At 47.3% G+C, this 19,831-nt stretch overlaps 1 protein-coding gene across 2 annotated transcripts in view; it reads left to right on the top strand.

Moving 5' to 3' along the window:
* Positions 1–19,409, top strand: part of pccb (propionyl-CoA carboxylase subunit beta) — a 90,750-nt gene extending 71,341 nt beyond the window's left edge. Inside the window, exons 11-15 of one of the 2 annotated variants that reach the window (XM_072474669.1) lie at positions 9,739–9,846; positions 11,070–11,170; positions 13,213–13,311; positions 16,939–17,038; positions 18,691–19,409. In XM_072474669.1, the coding sequence (XP_072330770.1) occupies positions 9,739–9,846; positions 11,070–11,170; positions 13,213–13,311; positions 16,939–17,038; positions 18,691–18,812 (530 nt within the window). In that variant the 3' untranslated portion in view covers positions 18,813–19,409. The remainder of the gene's footprint in view (positions 1–9,738; positions 9,847–11,069; positions 11,171–13,212; positions 13,312–16,938; positions 17,039–18,690) is intronic. The other variant, XM_072474670.1, reaches the window with a different exon arrangement.
* Positions 19,410–19,831: the final 422 nt, after the last annotated feature.

The following is a 19,831-nucleotide window of genomic DNA, read 5'->3' as shown; positions in this document are numbered from 1 at the left end:
TGTCCCATGGTCATGCTCCAACCGAGTATCATGAGTCCAATGCTACCTACCCAAAAACAGCCCTTTTATAATCTGAGAGTAGTTTAAAAATAAATTGCTCCATTCCGGAGAAGTCCTCTCCTGAAGATGCTCAAAATACTTTCCAAGAGATCAATGACCATGAGCCACATGACCCAACATCTCGCCTACCTTTTGTACACCAATATCTGCCAAAGCCAGCAGTTTGGCTAGTTCCCTTTTAGACGAGTAGTGAATCCACATTCAAAGCAGGAGCTTTGTTCAAAAAGTCGATGAACCTCTATGCCAAGAAACTATCCTCCCAATGTTTAACTGAGTTCTTGTAAGTGATTCTCTTTAATCTATCTAATTTAAATCACAATCCAAATGGGGACCGTATATAGTTGCATTATGATTTTAAACCGCTCAATCAAATCTCCTTGAGGTCAATGTTTTCAGAGTAAAAAAGACCAGCTGTTTTGAGTCTTTGGTGGTAATTACGGTCTTGTAAAACCAGTATCCACCTAGTCGTTAACGTTCCTTCTAATTTCTGTTTGCTGTATCTGGTTTGTTGCACTTTGCCCTGTAAGGTTCAAGTGGGGACATTCATCTTAAAGGTACTGTTGCTTGTGCACTGCCTATTCCAGATTTGTGGCTGCACATCCTCATGGTTCAAGAGAATATTGGGTGGCACGGTAGCACAGTGGTAAGCACTATGGCTTCAGAGTGATCGGGACCCGGGTTCAATTCCCAGCTTGGGTCCTTGTCTGTACGGAGTCTGCACGCTCTCCCCATGTCTTCGTGGGTTTCCTCCGGGTGCTCTGTTTTCCTCCCACAAGTCCCAAAAGACATGCTCTTAGGTAATTTGGACATTCTGAATTTTCCCTCCGTGTACCCGAACAGGCACCGGTGTGTGGCGACTCGGGGATTTTCACAGTAACTTCATTGCAGTGCAATGTAAGCGTACTAGTGATACTAATGAGGATTATTTATTATTGGTGTTGGTTCTCCGAACTGTTTCCAAGGCCTGTATTCCTACCATGTGAGGGGACCAATGCTGGACACTGAATAAGTTTGACCACTGTCTTGCATGAAGAGATTACAGGGCTTTTTGTTTCATATGGTGTTTCTTTGCATTCTAATACACTCTTTTTGCTGTAGCCTTGTGCCAGTGACCATGAATCTTTGGAGAATCATGTACTACTACACCTGTACATTTCTCCCACTCAACACATACTATTTTGGAGCACTGCATGGTATACACATGGTTGGCATTATCATAACCTGTGTGTATTACACTACATTTATCGACATTGAATGCCATTTACCAGATGCAGACCTATTTCCCCCCTCACATTGAAATCTAATTATAGCATAATTTAAAGTTCCAATGTTGACACACATCTGTCATCGGCAAAACTTTTAGGCCGTTTCCCCCCCCCCCCCCCCCCCCCACAATTTTCAGAAACAATGCTGAGAGGCTTAATAATATCTTCTCTGCCTAGGTGGCCATACAGAGTATTTAAAAAAAAAAAAAAAAAAAAAAAAAAATTTTTATGAAAGGTTTTCATAAAATATCAATAACAAGATGAGAAAGAAAAAAGAACCCAACAGGGTTGAGTACAAAACACAATCTTAAAAAAAGCAAACCCCCCCCCCCCCCGTACATAAATAATAAATTAACATTAACACCCCGACTTAACACAACGGGTGTATACACCCCCTCGGACCCTCCAGTGTAAATAACATAAACAAAAATAAAGTATCCCCCCCCGAGCTGCTGCTGCCATTGACCAATGTCACCGTTCTGCCAGAAAGTCTTAAGAACGGTTGCCACCGCCTAAAGAACCCTTGTACCGACCCCCTCAAGGCGAATTTAACCCTCTCCAATTTAATGAACCCTGCCATATCGCTGATCCAGGATTCCACGCTTGGGGGGCCTCGCATCTTTCCACTGAAGGAGAATCCTTCGCCGGGCTACCAGGGACGCAAAGGCCAGAATTCCGGCCTCTTTCGCCTCCTGCACTCCCGGCTCCTCTGCCACCCCAAATATTGCGAGCCCCCAGTCTGGTCTGACCCTGGATCCTACCACCCTCGACACCGTCCTCACTACGCCCTTCCAAAATTCCTCCAGCGCTTGGCATGCCCAGAACATATGGGTGTGATTTGCTGGGCTCCCTGAGCACCTAACACACCTGTCCTCACCCCCAAAGAACCGGCTCATCCTTGTCCCGGTCATGTGTGCCCTGTGCATCACCTTAAACTGAATGAGGCTGAGCCTTGCACACGAAGAGGAAGAATTCACCCTCCCTAGGGCATCTGCCCACGTCCCCTCTTCGATCTCCTCTCCCAACTACTCCTCCCACTTGCCTTTCAACTCCACCACCGAGGCCTCCTCCTCCTCCTGCATCACCTGGTAAGTTTCCGAGATCTTCCCCACTCCCACCCATCCCCCGAGAGCACCCTGTCCTGTACTGTGTGTGGCAGTAGCCGCGGGAATTCCACCACCTGCCGTCTGGCAAACGCCCTTGCCTGTAAGTAACTGAAGGTGTTCCCCGGGGGGGAGCCCCTACTTCTCCTCCAGCTCACCCAAGCTCGCGAACTTCCCGTCCACAAACAGGTCCCCCAACTTTCGTATCCCTGCCCTGTGCCACCCCGAAAACCCTCCATCTGTTCTTCCTGGGGCGAATCGGTGGTTCCCCCGTAATGGGGTCCACGCCGAGGCCCCAACTTCCCCCCCTCCCCCCATGCCGCCTCCACTGCCCCCAAATTTTGAGGGCCGCCACCACCACAGGGCTCGTGGTATACCTCCTTGGAGGGAGTGGCAGCGGCGCCGTTGCCAGCGCCCCCAGACTCGTACCCACACAGGACACCGTCTCCAGCCTCTTCCATGCAGCCCCATCACCCACTTGCGCACCATTGTCGCATTGGCGGCCCAGTAGTACCCACAGAGGTTGGGCAGCGCCAGCCCCCCCCCTATCTCTACTCTGCTCCAGGAACATCCTTCTCACCCTCTGAGTCCCTCGCGCCCACACAAACCCCATTATACTCCTGTTAACCCGCCTGAAAAAAGCCTTCGGGATAAACACGGGGAGGCACTGGAACAGGAACAAAACCTTGGGAGCACCGTCATTTTGATTGACTGCATCCTACCCGCCAAGGACAGCGGCAACGCGCCCCACCTGTTGAACTCCTCCATTTGCTCCACCAGCCTTGTAAAGTTAAGCCTATGCAGGGCCCCCCAGCTCCTGGCCACCTGGACCCCCAAATATCTGAAGCTCCCCTCCGCCCTTTTTAGTGGGAGCTCGCCAATCCCCCTTTCCTGGTCCCCTAGCTGAACTACGAACAGCTCGCTCTTCCCCATATTGAGCTTGTACCCCGAAAAGTCCCTGAATTCCCTAAGGATCCTCATTACCTCTGGCATTCCTCCCACCGGGTCCGCCACATACAGCAGCAGGTCGTCCGCATAAAGCGACACCCTATGCTTCTCCCCACCCCGCACCAACCTCCTCCAGTTCCATGACTCTCTCAGTGCCATAGCCAGGGGTTCAATCGCCAGTGCGAAGAGCAGGGGGGGACAGGGGACACCCCTGTCTCGTCCCTCGGTGCAACCGAAAGTACTCGGACCTCCTCCTATATGTGGCCACACTCTCCAACGGGACCCCATACAACAGCCTGACCCACCTGACAAACCCCTCCCCAAACCCGAACCTCTTCAGCACCTCCCACAGGTACCCCCACTCTACCCTATCGAAGGCTTTCTCAGCGTCCATCGCCACCACTATCTCCGCCTCCCCCTCCGGCATCATGATAACGTTCAAAAGCCTCCGCACATTCGCATTCAACTGTCCCCCCCCCCTCCTTCACAAACCTTATCTGGTCTTAATGGTTGATCTGTTGCACACAATCCTCAATCCTCGTGGCTAAGACCTTCGCCATGACCTTGGCATCTACATTTAGCAAGGAAATCGGTCTGTAAGACCCACATTGCAGTGGATCCTTGTCCCGCTTCAGGATCAAGGAGATCAGTGCCCGGGACATGGTCGGGTGTAAAGCCCTCCCCTCCCTCCTCCTCCCTGTGTCTCCTGGAGCATAACCACATCCGCCTTGAAGCCCCTTTAGGTGCGCGAATACGCGGGCCTGCTTAACCGGCCCATTCAGTCCCCTTACATTCCAGGTTATCAGTCGGATCAGGGGGCTACCCGCCCCCTCCCCCGCCGACGAGCCATGACCCCCTCCTCGGCCAGCCATGCGCCCGCACCCCACACCCGGCCCGTTCCCCACAGCGGCATACCCCCGTCTCGACCGACCCCCCCCCCCCCCCCCCCCCCCCACTCGCTCCAGCTCCTCCTTGACCTTAGCAGCAACTCTATTCCCCCCCCCATAGCACTTCCGCAAGTCAGCTGACCCCGGCCACTCCAGCCTCCCCTTCGACTCCTCCCATTGTGTGGCACATCCTCCTCTCCCACTCCCCATCCATAGGCTCTCCCCCTTCCCCCTCCGTTCTAAGCGCGGGAAACCATCCTCGCTTCCCCGCCCCGGCCCCCCCCCCCCCCAGTCTTCGGCGCGGGGAAAAAAGCCCGCGCTCTCCACCTACCAGGCCCCTTCACCAACCAAAACAGTGCCCAACCCGCCCCATCCACCCTCCCCAACCCGAAAGAGAAAAACACAAAGAAAAAGAAACCCAAAACAAGCAAAGGCCCTCCCCGCACCAAAAATAGGCATAACATATCCACCGCAGTCCGCAATCGCCCATCCCGACCCTCCGTCTGTGTCCAGCTTCTCGGCCTGAACAAAGGCCCGCGCCTCCTCCGGAGACTCAAAATAATGGTGCCGGTCCTTGTAGGTAACCCACAGTCGCGCCAGCTGCAACATGCCAAACTTCACCCCCTTCCTGTGCAGCACCGCCTTCGCTCGATTGAACCCGGCCCCCCTCTTCGCCACCTTCGCACTCCAGTCCTGATATATCCGAAACTCCGCGTTCTCCCACCTGCTGCTCCTCTCCTTCTTGGCCCACCTGAGCACACACTCCCGATCGACGAACCGATGGAACCGCACCAGCACCGCCCGCGGAGGCTCGTTAGCCTTGGGCCTCCTTGCCAACACTCTATGGGCCCCTTCCAGCTCCAGGTGCCCCTGGAAGGACCCCGCTCCCATCAGCGAGTTCAACATGGTGACCACATCGGCCTCCACGTCCAGCCCCTCCGAGGCCCAGAATCCGCAGATTCTTCCGCCTCGACCGATTCTCCATTTCCTCGAACCGCTCCTGCCGTTTCTTGTGGAGCGCCTCGTGCACCTCCACCTTTACCGCCAGGCCCACCCCATCCACCCTCCCCAACCCGAAAGAGAAAAACACAAAGAAAAAGAAACCCAAAACAAGCAAAGGCCCCCCCCGCACCAAAAATAGGCATAACATATCCACCGCAGTCCGCAATCGCCCATCCCGGCCCTCAGTCTGTGTCCAGCTTCTCGGCCTGAACAAAGGCCCGCGCCTCCTCCGGAGACTCAAAATAATGGTGCCGGTCCTTGTAGGTAACCCACAGTCGCGCCAGCTGCAACATGCCAAACTTCACCCCCTTCCTGTGCAGCACCGCCTTTGCTCGATTGAACCCGGCCCCCCTCTTCGCCACCTCCGCACTCCAGTCCTGATATATCCGAACCTCCGCGTTCTCCCACCTGCTGCTCCTCTCCTTCTTGGCCCACCTGAGCACACACTCCCGATCGACGAACCGATGGAACCGCACCAGCACCGCCCGCGGAGGCTCGTTAGCCTTGGGCCTCCTTGCCAACACTCTATGGGCCCCTTCCAGCTCCAGGTGCCCCTGGAAGGACCCCGCTCCCATCAGCGAGTTCAACATGGTGACCACATCGGCCTCCACGTCCAGCCCCTCCGAGGCCCAGAATCCGCAGATTCTTCCGCCTCGACCGATTCTCCATTTCCTCGAACCGCTCCTGCCGTTTCTTGTGGAGCGCCTCGTGCACCTCCACCTTTACCGCCAGGCCTAAGATCTCGTCCTCATTGTCAGAGATCTTTTGTCGAGCCTCTGATCGCCACCCCTTGGGCCGTCGGTGTCTCCAGCAGCTTATCAATAGAAGCCTTCATCGGCTCTAGCAGGTCCGTTTTAATCTCTCTGAGGCAGCGCTGGATACCCTCCTGTTGCTCCTCCGCCCACTGCCTCCACGCTGCCTGGTCTCCACCCGCTGCCATTTTGTCCTTCTTCCCTCCCTTCTTCTGGTCCACCACCACCTTTTTTGTCGCCCCGCTCCTAGTTAAAGCCATATACTGACGAGGAGCTATTATTAACTCCTTCCCACACCGGGAAATGTCGAAAAAGTACCCTTGGGGGCCCTGAAAAGAGCCCAAAAGTCCGTTTTTGCGGGAGCCGCCGAATGTGTGACTTAGCTCCGCATAGCCGCAACCGGAAGTCTCCATACAGAGTATTTATAATAATCTATTCTAGCAGCTTGACTAAATTTCAATGTTTAAACTAATACACTCTCAAATTCCCCGTTTTTGACTTGTTTTAGGTATTGGCACAGTCCAGGGGAACAATCCCTGACTCCAGTAAGCTATTAAGTAACTCATTTTGATATTCTCAGAACCAATAGCCGGATCTGATTTGCAGCCTCTTATTCTTTCCAGGATTACATTTGCATCTATTTTGACACTTTAATACAATGTAAAATTAACACCGAGGAAAATTAACAACGAAGCATATTCTGCTTCAATGAAGATTGGTGTCAAGTAGCCATTTTAAAACTTTAACCGTGTCCTGGGAGTACACCTGCAATTGTCCTCCTGAATCCTTCAATGGACCTATGGTGTTCCTCATTGCCCTCTGACTCCTAACACAGCTAATGTGAATTTTACAATTGCTACTGCAGCTTTCCTCCACTTTCTCCAATGACCTTTGACTATCCTTTTACAGTATGGTACAAGTTTTTTAATCCACGGATTTATTTTACAGTATCTTCCTGCTAACTTCAACAGAGAGCGCACCAGTATATATTGTGGACCTGATTCAGATGAGTCCACCAGATCCTTGTGACTTGTCAGCCTTTAGTTCTATTTAAGTTCCTCCATACCCTTTCCCTGGTGATTGTAATTATTTAAGTTCCTCTCTCCCTAACACCTCCCAACTTCCAAGTATTTCTAGGATGTTGATTTTGTTTTCTACAGTGAAGACTGACGCAAGATATCTATTCCATGCTTCTGCTGTTTCTCTTTATTAATTCCCCAGGCGCTCTACAGGACCTTTGCCACTTTAGTTACTCTCTTTCTTTTTAAATACTTATAGAATTAATTACTATTTCTAGCTAGCTTTCTCTTATCCATTTCTTATTACTTTTTCAGTCATTCCTTGATGTTTTTAAAATTCTGCCCAACCTTTTGACTTGCCACTAATCTTCACGGAATTGTTCGCTTTTTCCTTTCAGTTTTATCCGGTCATTTAACTTCCTTAGTTAGCTATGAATAGTGCATTTGTCTCCCTAGTTCTTTCTTTCCCACTGAAATATAAGTTTGCTGAACGTTATGAAATATTCCCATAAATATCTGCCACTACATTTGTACTGACCAACCCGTTAACCTATTTTTCAAGTTCACTTTAGCCAGTTCCACCTTCACACCCTTGTAATTCCATCTGCACTGTAGGAATTCTCTGGTTCTAATTGCCTTTATTCAAGTTTAAAACATTAATATTAGACCCATTCTTCCTGCTTCATTGTACCAGACTAGCCAACTCTGTCTGCTGTAGAATGTGCTGTTCTAAGAAACTGACCCCCAAACACTGAACTCATCTTCCAGGCTACCTTTGCAGATCTGATTCATCCAATCTATATGAAGATTAAATCACCCATGACAATTGCAGTGTCTTTCTTAGAAGTCCCTGTATACCCTGCCCTACAGTGTTGGAAATGCCTATAAACTAGCCTCACAATTAACTTCTTCCCTCTGCTATTTCTTATATCTACCCAAACTGATTCTGCATCTTGAATTTTTAGAACTAAGATCATCTCTCACGATTATACTAATATCATCCTTAATTAACAGAGCAATATTACCATCCTTTCCTGGTATCCTGTCCTTCTGAAATGTCACCTTTACATGTATCCTTGAATATTCCGGTCCCAGCCTTGGTCACCTTGCTATAAGATCATACATATTTGTTTCTATTTGAGCTGATTATTCATCTGTTTCATTATGAATGCTATGGGTATTCAGATAGACCTTCAGTTCTATCTTCCTATTTACAAACTTTGGTCTTACCTGCTGTCATACGTTTGTCCCTTCCTGCCATACTCTGATTATAATTACCATAGTCCTACCGTGCTCTCTTGTCTTGTCCTTTTCCTTTGATTTATCACATCTTACCTCATGTGAACCCTTGTCCCCACCGTTTAGTTTAAAGTCCTCTAAACTGCGCTAGTAATACAACTTGCCACATTAGTGTTCCCAGCATGGTTCAGGTGAAAACCGTCCCACTGGTACAGCTCCTAGTTTCCCCAACACTGGTGCCACTTTCACACAAATAGTAACCGATTTCGTCCGCACCAATTTTGAACTACACAGTCAATTCCCTACTTGCCCTACACCAGTTTGCTTGCAGCTCAGGTAATAATCCAGCGATTATTAATTATGCTTTTTAATTTAGCCCCTGGAGCTGCTCATACTCCGTGCAAAACCTCTTTCCTAGTCCGCTCAATGTCTTTGGTAACTGTAGATATGTTTGCCTTGGATCACACTCTTATGTACTGCAGTCGCAACACATCACCTGCCATCTTTCTGTTTTATTTAACTTGTTATTTATTTTGTTAATGACTCCGTCTAGTTGTGTTATGTGCTTATTTTTTTGTTGTTTCAATAAATTTCTAATTATTCCAAATAAAATTCCCTAGTTTCAATAAAATAATAGAAAATACTCACCAGTCAATCATCTACCTACTTCCCTGTGATGTTGCACCTTGATTTTTGCTTCTGAACTCTGATAGGCTCCAGGCAGCAGCTTCACTGTCAGAAAGGTCCCTCAAGACACTCTTGCTCCATTCTGCCCACTGTTGCCGAATTCTCTCAGTCTCTCTCACTCCTTTATGCCCGCTGTGTTGCCGAATTCTTGCGCGTGCACTCGCTCCTTTATGCTCAGTGTCTCCGAATTCTTGCGCACACCCTCTCTCTCCTTTATGCTCGCTGTCTACAAATTCTTGTGCACTCTCTCTCTCTCTCTCTCCTTTATGCCCGTTGTCTCCGAATTCTCTCGCACTCTCTTGCACCTTTATGCCCGCTGTATCTCTCAATTCTCTTGCTGCTTTATGCTCGCTGTGTCTCAGAATTATCTTGTACTCTCTTGCACCTTTATTGCCATTGTGTCTCCTTAATGGCCTCTGTGTCTCCGAATTCTCTCTCGCTCCTATATGGCTGCCATGTCACTGCATTCTCTCTCCCTCCGCTATGCCCTCCGTGTCTCCAAATTCTCTCACACTCATATATGCCTGGTGTTCTCCGAATCCTGTTGCGCGCGCTCTTTTTCTCCCTCTCTCTGGCCGCTTTGTCCCCAAATTCTCTTGCACGCTCTCTCCCGCTCCATTGTGCCTCAAGTCTCTTACATTTACTTTTATCATCTCTTGATTCCTTTGTGGTATCCTGCCCGTCACTGAAGATTTTCAATTTTAACACAAATGGGGAGTAATAAGATTCATCTGATTCACTTAGGGCGGATTTGTAATTTTATTATTTTGTTTTAGGTTGTCTGGACATCAATGCTTCAGTAAAAGGAGCCCGTTTTGTCAGATTCTGTGATGCTTTCAACATTCCCATCATTACATTTGTGGATGTACCCGGATTCTTGCCAGGTAGGACCTGTGACCAATGTCCATGTTTGACCATGGTTCCAAATAATCACTCCCATTCTGTTCGTGCCAAAGGCGTTATATGCTACCGTATTGAAAAATCTAATTTGTTAATTTGCATGCACTTGTCAAGGTAAATCAGAGGTCAGTGTTTCTGGTACAACATAATTAGCCCCAGTTTTATTACCCAGTTCAGCTTCTCTGTAATGTACAACTTTGCAATTCCCTTGTATTGTAGTACTTGTGAGTAAGTACGTACTGTTTTACTTTTCAGGTGCCAAATAACTTAGTGCTGCTTTAATGATCATTTTATTTTGCCTATTGGCATGCAGTCTTCAAGAATTGTGGGCAGCTTATTATCCATTTTTATTCAAGGGTACCTTTCTCCCCAGTCTAATCATGACCAATGGGCAACTCACACCAGTATTACACTAACTATATGTTGCTTACTTGCAGTATCGTAACAGCCAGGCATAACTCTCTATCTGTAGAACGATGTGTGAACTCATGACCTAAAATATCAGTAAAGAACTACATTGCTATACCATTGTACTGGACCAGCTGAAACTATGCCAGGTCTCCTCTGCTTGCAAACTAAACAGCTTGGATTTTCTTTTCCAACTGTTGGCCAGGAGCATTTTTTAAATAAAGTAGGTCGTCTTGGATGCTGTACATCTTCTGTTCTGGTGATGGCTTGATCCATGTCATGACGTCAGTACTTTGTGCATACTGCTGTCCAAACTGTAGCAGCCAGTCTGTGTACAAAGATCCACATTAGCTGATTAACATGGAGAACTGCAGGAATTTTTCTTCTCCCACTTGTGTGGTGTGCTTTGTCGTAATGGAAGTGGAAATGTACAGGCTAAGCATCAGAATGCGAGAGAAAAGAATTCACATTTTTGAGTGAAATCCTTTAGAAACTCCGAATAAGGTTCTCCACTGAAAACATTGCTGTGGACTTTGCACTAAAAATAAAAGCGAGGATATTGGTGGTCTTTTGCTGTTTACGTAGGTCCTAGTGCCCCTATAGCAGCTCTTGCACTAAAAAACCTTTCTAATAACAGGTTCCAATGCAAAATGAGGTGTGGGCAGGTAGAGCACTGTTCATTCGTTGGTGACTGCAAAATTTGGGCCATTATCCCTTTTCTGATTGCTCTTGACTTATTTTTTCTAGATTTTTATCAGTTATAGTTTCTTTTGCTGATTTATTTAATGTGACTACACAGGAACTAGCCAGGAATATGGTGGAATCATAAAACATGGTGCAAAGTTGCTCTACGCGTTCGCTGAGGCTACAGCGCCCAAAATTACAGTGATAACACGAAAGGTAAGAGGTGTGAATGCTGAACTTCTACCTGAAATAAACTCTGCCTGGTCAATCTAGGCTGCAGTTGCTACTCCAATCCTACCAATTTTAAGTGAAGTCTCAAAGAATACCGTTTTTGTGATGTTCATTTTATGATGCATACTTAAAGAACAAAGAAAAGTACAGCACAGGAACAGGCCTTTCGGCCCTCCAGACCTGCGCTGTCCATGCCTAACCTAAAACCTTCTACACTTTTGAGGTCCATATCCCTCAATTCCCATCCTACTCGTGTATTTGTCAAGACGCCCACCACCTCCGGCAGTGAGTTCCAGGCACCCACTACCCTCTGTATATAAAACAAAAAGAAGAAAAAACTTCCCTTGCACATGTCCTCTAAACGTTGCTCCTTGCACCTTTTGTCCCCCTAGTAATTGACTCTTCCACCCTGGGAAAAAACCTCTGACCATTTACTCTGTCCATGCCCCTCATAATTTTGTAAACTTCTATGAGATCGTCCCTCAACCTCCCTTGTTCCAGTGAGAACAAACCGTGTTTATCCAACCTCTCATCGCTAATGCCCTCCATACCGGGCAACATCCTGGTAAACCTCTTTACCCTCGTTAGCCTTGGGCCTCCTCGCCAGCACTCTATGGGCCCCTTCCAGCTCCAGGGGCCCCTGGAAGGACCCCACTCCCATCAGCGAGTTTAGCATGGTGACCATAGGCCCCCACTTCCGACCCCTCCGGGAGGCCCAGAATCCGCAAATTCTTCCGCCTCGACAGATTCTCCATCTCCTCGAACCTTTCCTGCGCCCACTGCAGCCACGCTGCCTGGTCCCCGCCTGCCGCCATTTTGCACTTCTTCCCTCGCACCTTCTTTGGGTTCAGCACCACTTTTTTAGTCGCCCCGCTCCTGGTCCAAGCCATACACTGTCGGGGAACTATTGCAATCTCCTTCCCACACCGGGAAACAGTGCCGTTGGGGGCCCTAAAAAGAGCCCAAAAGTCTATTTTTAGCGTGAGCTGCCGAATGTGCGAGTTAGCTCCGCATAGCTGCAACCGGAAGTCTACCTGCCTTCCTTTCACTCTCCCAGTTCCTATCCTTTTCAAAATTATGGGGGCGAAAGGTTTAAATTTATGGATCAGCATATAATCATCAACCATTGTTGCTGTCTGTCTAACTGCCATAACCCTTCGGTCTTCAACATGGATTCTTATCACAGAAGATAGTGAATTTTTAAGTTGTTCTGAGAATGATTTCTCTGAGCCTCATGAGTTAGTTTCAACTCCAATGCTTGTATCCACCTATTAAAATTGTTCTGCTTAACCCTTTCAAATTCAGCATATATCTGTCCCGGCAGTTTCCTTAAATTCTGAAACGTTTGCATATATGCCTCTGGAACTAATTTATATGCACCTAGAATTGCTTTTTTTTTTTAACCTTGTTGAAACCCTTAGACACTCCCTCCGAGAGGGAAGCATAACCTTCCTGTGCCCACCTCATCAATTTACTTCGCATGGGTAATGTCCACTTTTCTTTCGCCCACTCCATTTGGGTAGTTTTTTCTCAAATGCCATGAAAAATGCTTTTACTTTCATTTCTTCAAATTTTGGTATGGTCTGTATAAACTTAAGCATAACCCCACTGGATTCTGTTCTTGGGTTAAGCTCCTGTACATGTTTGAGATAGAGTAGGTGCAGATTTAACTTGTAACTTGTCGCCTTCGGCATTATCCTCAACCTGAAAAATAAGTAAAATTCCAAACACTTGGTGTAAATAATCTAACTTATTATGTTGTATGTCAGAAGACAATAGTTATTTTCTTGACTCTCACAGCTGGAGATTGCTTCTGAAACTTATGGATAATATTCATGATTTACATATTTGATTTTCTGCCATTTGGTCCTTTCCAAAACATTGAAGTGACATATTAACAAAGCACTGAGCTCTTTGCACATAATGAGTAGACCATCCAAAAATAGCCCATATTACATAGTGAAGAAAATTTGACTTTTTCCATTGATTATTTTATATGAAATGCTGTAATTTGCTATTCTTGATAGGCCTATGGCGGTGCATACGATGTGATGAGCTCCAAACACTTGAGAGGCGATTTGAACTATGCTTGGCCAACAGCTGAAGTTGCAGTTATGGGTGCTAAGGCAAGTGACACTTCTGTTCATATTCACATTTGCAACTGTAGATCGATGTATGTCCTGGAAGTCAATTAAATTGCCGGCATTCTCTACATGAGGTTAACCAATTCACTATTACTTTGTGAAGACTGTTGTGTGATGGGACGTGGGGCAGAGACTGCAGTTTAGCGGCATGAAATTTAAATCCCTCTAATTTAGGAGAAGCAGGATAGTCAAATGAACCTAATCAACATAGTAGATTTCCTCCCTTATCATTCTTCTCTGGAAAGTAAATTAGTATTTGATCAATTTAAATACGAATTCAGGTCTTTTCTCGCAAATCAAGATGGAGTAGGGATCATGCACGTTCCAGCTAGTTTGTTCAGTTCTATTGCACCCTGAACAATGATCTATAAGTTGGCCATTGAAGAATAGGAAAAGGTGCCTCTCCCGGCTCAGCCTGTCCTGCTGCCTTTTCTTTTGCCTGCCCCTCAAGATGATTCAGAAAGGCAGCAGGTCTAGGTTACGTTAATAAAGGACATCATGAGCTTGTTTTGACTTGTGTAGTGTCAATTGGTGCCTATGTGACCATATATATTATCAGCCCAATACATTTAGAAAGATTAATCGTTTAGATACTTTGTTCAGCTTACACTTTTGCAATTTTCATCCCAGAAAACTAGAAATCTCGCTTTCCCCCAGCATTGGAAGTTAGTGTTGCAGTGAGCATTGTGGGTGTGATTACATCTATCTTGAAGCTTCTGACCGTTTAGTGGAAAATGTGGGAATACCAAAGGGATTAAACAAACTATGGGCGCATTCTTTTCTCCTCGTTATGCTCAATAGCGGGAGGGGCCAAAAAAGGGAATCCCGCCATGTACCAAACAGTTGGCGATACAACCGGTTTGCTCCAGTAGGTGAATTCGTAACCTCGCCGTAGCGTGGTGAGAAACCAATTATCACCATTTCCACCCCACTTCCATACAATTAACGAGAGCCACCTGCCATCCAATGGTCTCCTGTCATTCACCGGCCTCCCCAGTAAGTGCTCACACTTACTGATTAGTACTCCTTTTTAAAAACGTGAACCTAATGGAAGAGTTTCTGTGGGGAGCCGAGGTGGTGAGTAGCAATCTTTGCTCTCAGGCAAAGAGTCTGGGGGTGCTGGGCTTGCTTTCCTTGTGCTCGGAGGGGGACAGGGCCTTCGGCTGGGGATGGGGGGACCCCCCGCAGGGGTGGGGGCGCAGAGCAACCGCTCCCTGCACCTCCATACCAATCCCTAGATCGTGTGTACCCGTTCCGGGGGCAACCCGTGCTCCTGCACCCCCCCCCCCCCCCGAACGTCTCTGGTTGTACAGCTGAATGCTATTGCCAATAGGAAATTGGCAATCGTGGTTAAGTGAGGACCTCACACAATCCAACTGTATTCCTGTGGGTGGGTAGGGCATGTAACATGTGGGAGTCATTGTCTGGCATCTCGGACAATGATGCCTGGACAGTATACCTGAGCGCTGCAGCAGCCAACATCCGAACACCCAGGGGCTGGGGCACAGCTCCAGTGACATGTCCATGGCCGGAGGGGGTGAGTTCCATGGGGAGGGGCCAGCACCTGGTCCCGGTGGTGTTGTGAGCAGGTCTATGGCCTAGTGAGAGGGGCCTGCTGCGCCTGGAGTATGTGAGCAGGGTGTTCCAGTTTGGGGGTGGGGGAAATCAGTGGGGATATGGAGGGTGCCAGAGTGGGAGCCACTGCTGTTTGTCGGTTAACACCCTCTCCCAGTGCCTTAGATATTGAACGCTATGGCAGGGATGCTGGTGCTACGTGATGCGACCAGGCGTGAGGCAGCAGCCCATGAGCCGGACCCTGCCCCAGACCAGGAAAGGACCCAGAGGGGGAGTCCCACGGTGTACAGGCGCTGCTGGTCATTTGAACAAATGCCGGCCCGCATGTGCCGCAGGAGGCTTCACCACAACAAGGTGGTGTGACAATTGTGCCATATCCTCGCGGATTTGACACCGCGGGATCATTACAGGGCTCGAGTGGGTATATGTGTGGTATCTCGCAGGCCACAGGTGCATCTGGCAGGTCACGGATGCCCTGTGTGCTCGGGCTGCAGACTACATTTTTTGTTTCTTAAATTTAGAGTACCCAATTCATTTTTTCCAATTAAGGGGCACATCTTTGGGCGAAACCCACACAAACACGGGGAGAATGTGCAAACTCCACACGGACAGTGACCCAGAGCCGGGATTGAACAAGGGACCTCGGCGCTGTGAGATTGCAGTGCTACCACTGCAGCAGGTTTCTTTGCCATCAGGATGCCCCAGTCCAGGGAGTCACTGGGCCATCAGGGGGTGCCCTATGTTAACTGAAAGGGGTTCTAGTCCCTCAACATACAGCTCGTGTGAGATCACCAGTTGCAGATAATGCACCCCATGATGGACAGCTGGTTCTGGAGGGGATAAGGGATATCAGCTGAGGCCCTGGGTAATAACGCCTATACCGAGGCCCATGCAGCCAGCCGGACTGTCATTGAGTGGTGCTCAAGATGCGGTTCCGATGCTCCGGAGGGGCACTCCAGTACACCACCCGCAGGGTCGTCTGATTTGTTGTGGTCTGTTGCGTTTTCGAAAACCTTGGACAGCAGAGGGGAGGGGAGTTGGAGGTTGGTGACGAGGGACATGTGGCCATCTCAGAGGAGGAAGGGGATGAGGAGGTGCTGTACCAGGAGGGGCTGGAGGATGAGGCCGGGAGGAATCTGAGGCCCAGCAGGAGGATGCAGGAAGCGGCAGTGAAGGCCTGGCCTGCCCGGCGGGCCAGGGAGGCCCTCATACTGGCCCGATTCACCTAGGATGTGGCCTGGTCCATCATTGAATTCTTAACACCCCCCCCCCCCCATTTCCCACCCTTCCAGGGTATATGTCACATTAATCCAGGGTGCTGGGACTGTATTGGCATGGGATGATAACCCAGAGAGAGGTGGGTGTTCCTCAATCTATGCCATAATCCCACCCCTGTCTGCTGAGTGCTCGCTCACACCCATCACCTGCACATGGCAATGCATTGCGGAAGAAAGTGACAGAGGCTTCCTACTGGTTGTGAACAAGGATATTTATTGTTCAATATATGCTCCCACTTGCCCAATGGTGCATTCCCTCCACCAACGCCTCCCCCAGTGATTCTCGATGTGCTTTGCCCTCCTAGCTCTACCACTACATCTAGTTGTGTCCCCAGAATGCACATCAGAAGTGGAGGCAGCTGGCTGGCTACCTTGTGGCTCACCCTCTGGGACCCTCCGGGGAACAGGGCATCCCTGCTGGCTTCCACCCTGTCCCCAGGTCAGCATCCCTGAATCTTGGAGCCGGTCTCCTTGGCACCATTGTTGTGAGCTGGCTGAGCAAGTGCTGATCGACCTTGTTTGGGGGGGGGGTGGCTGGCGAGCCGGCATTCAGGGTGGGTAGTCTGTGGACCAATTAACATTGAATAGTCTCGCCGGGCAACTCATGGCTAGTCCTGCTCGCTACAGCATGGAAATGTTTATGGAGAATCGTGGCCTCTAAATAAAACTGGACAGCAGCCCATGAAACATACTGTTCATACAAGATAATGCTATTGTAAAGTTGAGTCTTTCATTGTTTAACATTTTTCTTTTAAAGGGTGCTGTGCAGATTATCTTTAAAGGGAAAGGAAATGAAGTTGAGGCGGAGGCAGAATATGTGGAGACATTTGCAAATCCATTCCCAGCAGCTGTGAGAGGCAAGTGCCAAAGGAAGGATATGTTGTGCACTTTAGAAAATATTTTAAATATCTTGCTCAGGGTTGCAAAACTGCCAATTTTATTTAAAATTCAGGATTTTAAACCAACATGATATAAGAAACAGCACAGTATTGTGACACAAGGCAACGATATAAGATTACCTACAAAGCTCAGCCACGGGGCACAGCAGGCAGGACTGGTGTGTCCCTCTCACCTTTTTGTTTGAAACATTTGAAATTTAAAAACAGTGCTGAAAATATTCAGCAGGTCTGGAACATCTTCAGTTTCAAAGAAGAGTCATATTCGACTTGAAACAATAATTCTGTTTCTTTCTCCAAAGGTGCTCCTGAGGAGGGCAGCGCAATGGCATAGTGGTTAGCACTGCTGCCTCACCACCCCCAGGATCTGGGTTCAATTCCAGCCCTGGATCACTGTCCGTGTGGGTTTTGCACATTCTCCCCGTGTCTGCGTGGGTCTCACCCCCACAACCCAAAGGTGTGCAGGGTAGGTGGATTGGCCATGCTAAATTGCCCTTTAATTTGATTAAAAAAGATGCTGCTGAGTGTTCCAGTACTTTATATCAGATTTCCAACTGAAGGGCAGCACGGTAGCCCAAGTGGCTTCACAGCGCCAGGGTTCCAGGTTCGATTCCCCGCTGGGTCACTGTCTGTGAGGGGTTTGCACGTTCTCCCCGTGTCTGCATGGGTTTCCTCCCACAGTCCAAAGATATGCAGGTTAGGTGGATAGGGCAATTTAGCATGGCCATAGTGTCCAAAAAAAAAAAAGGTTAGGGTGGAAGTGAGGGCTTAAGGGGTCGGTGCAGACTTGATGGGCCGAATGGCCGCCTGCTGCACTGTATGTTCTATGTTCAACAGCTTCAGTATTTTTTGCTTTTATTTTACTGGTAGAAAATGTTGTCCCTGTCATGCTGCAATGAGTCTTGGAGCTCTCGGTGTTCAAGTGCTTCGATAAGCTTTGCCATGCCGTAGAAAGTAATTTAAGGCAAGATAAATGGGAATTTGAAACTGCCCTGTTGTTTTTGAACACTATCCAATTGAGTCAAAATAATAAGTTGTTTACGTCTCGTGTAAAATAAATAACTTCTATATTGCAAAAGTTCATTTTCTTACTACCATTGCTGCACAGCTTGGAAAAAAAGAGCTTTGATTTCTAATTTAAGTTTCTTGGTTATAAAAACAGTATTGATCTCAGCATACATTTACCATACAATAATTCCCTGCTACGGGCTATTATGTGCAGTTAACATTGGGATTTCTACTTTAGCAGTTTCAGACCAGGGATGACAGTGCCAATTTGGAGCGGCCTCCCCGGGTCCTTGCTGGCAGAGAGTTAGAAGAGGGAGGTGAATAAAGATTTAAAATAAATTAAATAAAAAGGTTATTTTTTAACGTACGGTATTTCAAATTAGAGGGTATAATGTTTTTACAATTCGACAGATCCTTTAGAACCTAACGCCTAAAGTTGAACTTTTCAGGAACGCAGCTACAACCTTAAGCAGGGAAATTACTGTAGTTTGTTGTTGGTGTTTCACTATTTCGCCAAGTTTAGGACAATTAATGCATCAGGCAGATGTTTTTATACTTAAATATTCAGCCTGCAAAGACTGATCTAATCTGGTGTGTCCATGCAGGTTTTGTTGATGACATAATTGAACCGGCAACCACTAGAATGCGAATTTGTCGAGACCTGGAGATGCTGGCAAACAAGAAACAGACAAACCCCTGGAAAAAACATGGCAATATTCCTCTGTAAAATATAAACCTTTTAAAGATGATAAACTAATAAGTAGAATTTTCTTTATGCCCACAAGAAGTGTCTATTCACACTTTACAAATTATGCTGTCTGGAATCCCCACATCATTCATTGAGAATTAGCTACAAAATAATACTATATTTGTGAATTACTTTTGTGAAATATTTTCTCTACCTGAATTGATGGGCAATGCTTTATATATGTTAAATCAGTAAATACTCTGCAAGAATAAGAATTTGATTCCATCAAGGTCACAGCCATTTCAGTTCATTGGTAGCATTTTACTAAAATCTCTATTTTACCACCTCAAGGAAATAAATTAATACTATCAACGGGCAGAAAAATGCTAAGTGATGAAAAGGACCGACTAGTAGTAAATTTGAATGGAGATACTGTTGAGTTCCAACTGTAACCTAACATAGCTGATGGGAACCAGGTTGTGTCATATATCCATAATGCAAATCGGATGCCTAACTGATTCCAGTTGGGTAGGTTAGTTTAAATTTCAAGTCTTTGATAGCAACACACTATAATAGCTTGAAAGATCCATGCATAATTTAACTTTTCTTTAATAAACTTGTTTGAACAGTTGAAAATGGCACTGATCACCTTTCAATTACTTTTGTGCCTTTTTAATTCGCAGTATTACCTTTCAACTTATCCAATTATACAAGATTGCCAGTACTGAAGGAAAATCACGGTTTCTCTGGGTCTGACAGTTTTGGGTCGTATGATGCTGCAAAAACAATTGTAGTATTAAATCAGCAGGGACAACTGAAGCAGCTTTGACAGTAAGCTGTAAAACCTGAAAAATAATGGAAAATAGTTTAAACGTTGTGCAAGATTTTCCACCCTCTGGCAGTGGCAGTAACTCCCCATCAGGGGCGAATGATCCTGCCAATGTCAAAGGTATTTTCTGTTTGTGTGGGAGATTTGTAGATCATGGAGTTTAAGTCCTACTTCAGTCTTGAAAAGATCCCCACACTCACAATTCAAAGAGCAGTGGAATTCTGGCCAA

The sequence above is a fragment of the Scyliorhinus torazame genome, chromosome 14 (genome assembly GCF_047496885.1).
Source record: "Scyliorhinus torazame isolate Kashiwa2021f chromosome 14, sScyTor2.1, whole genome shotgun sequence".
In the NCBI taxonomy this organism is placed as follows: Eukaryota; Metazoa; Chordata; class Chondrichthyes; order Carcharhiniformes; family Scyliorhinidae; genus Scyliorhinus; species Scyliorhinus torazame.
The sequence above is the reverse complement of the archived record's forward strand: the minus strand, read 5'-3'. Positions and strand labels throughout refer to the sequence as shown.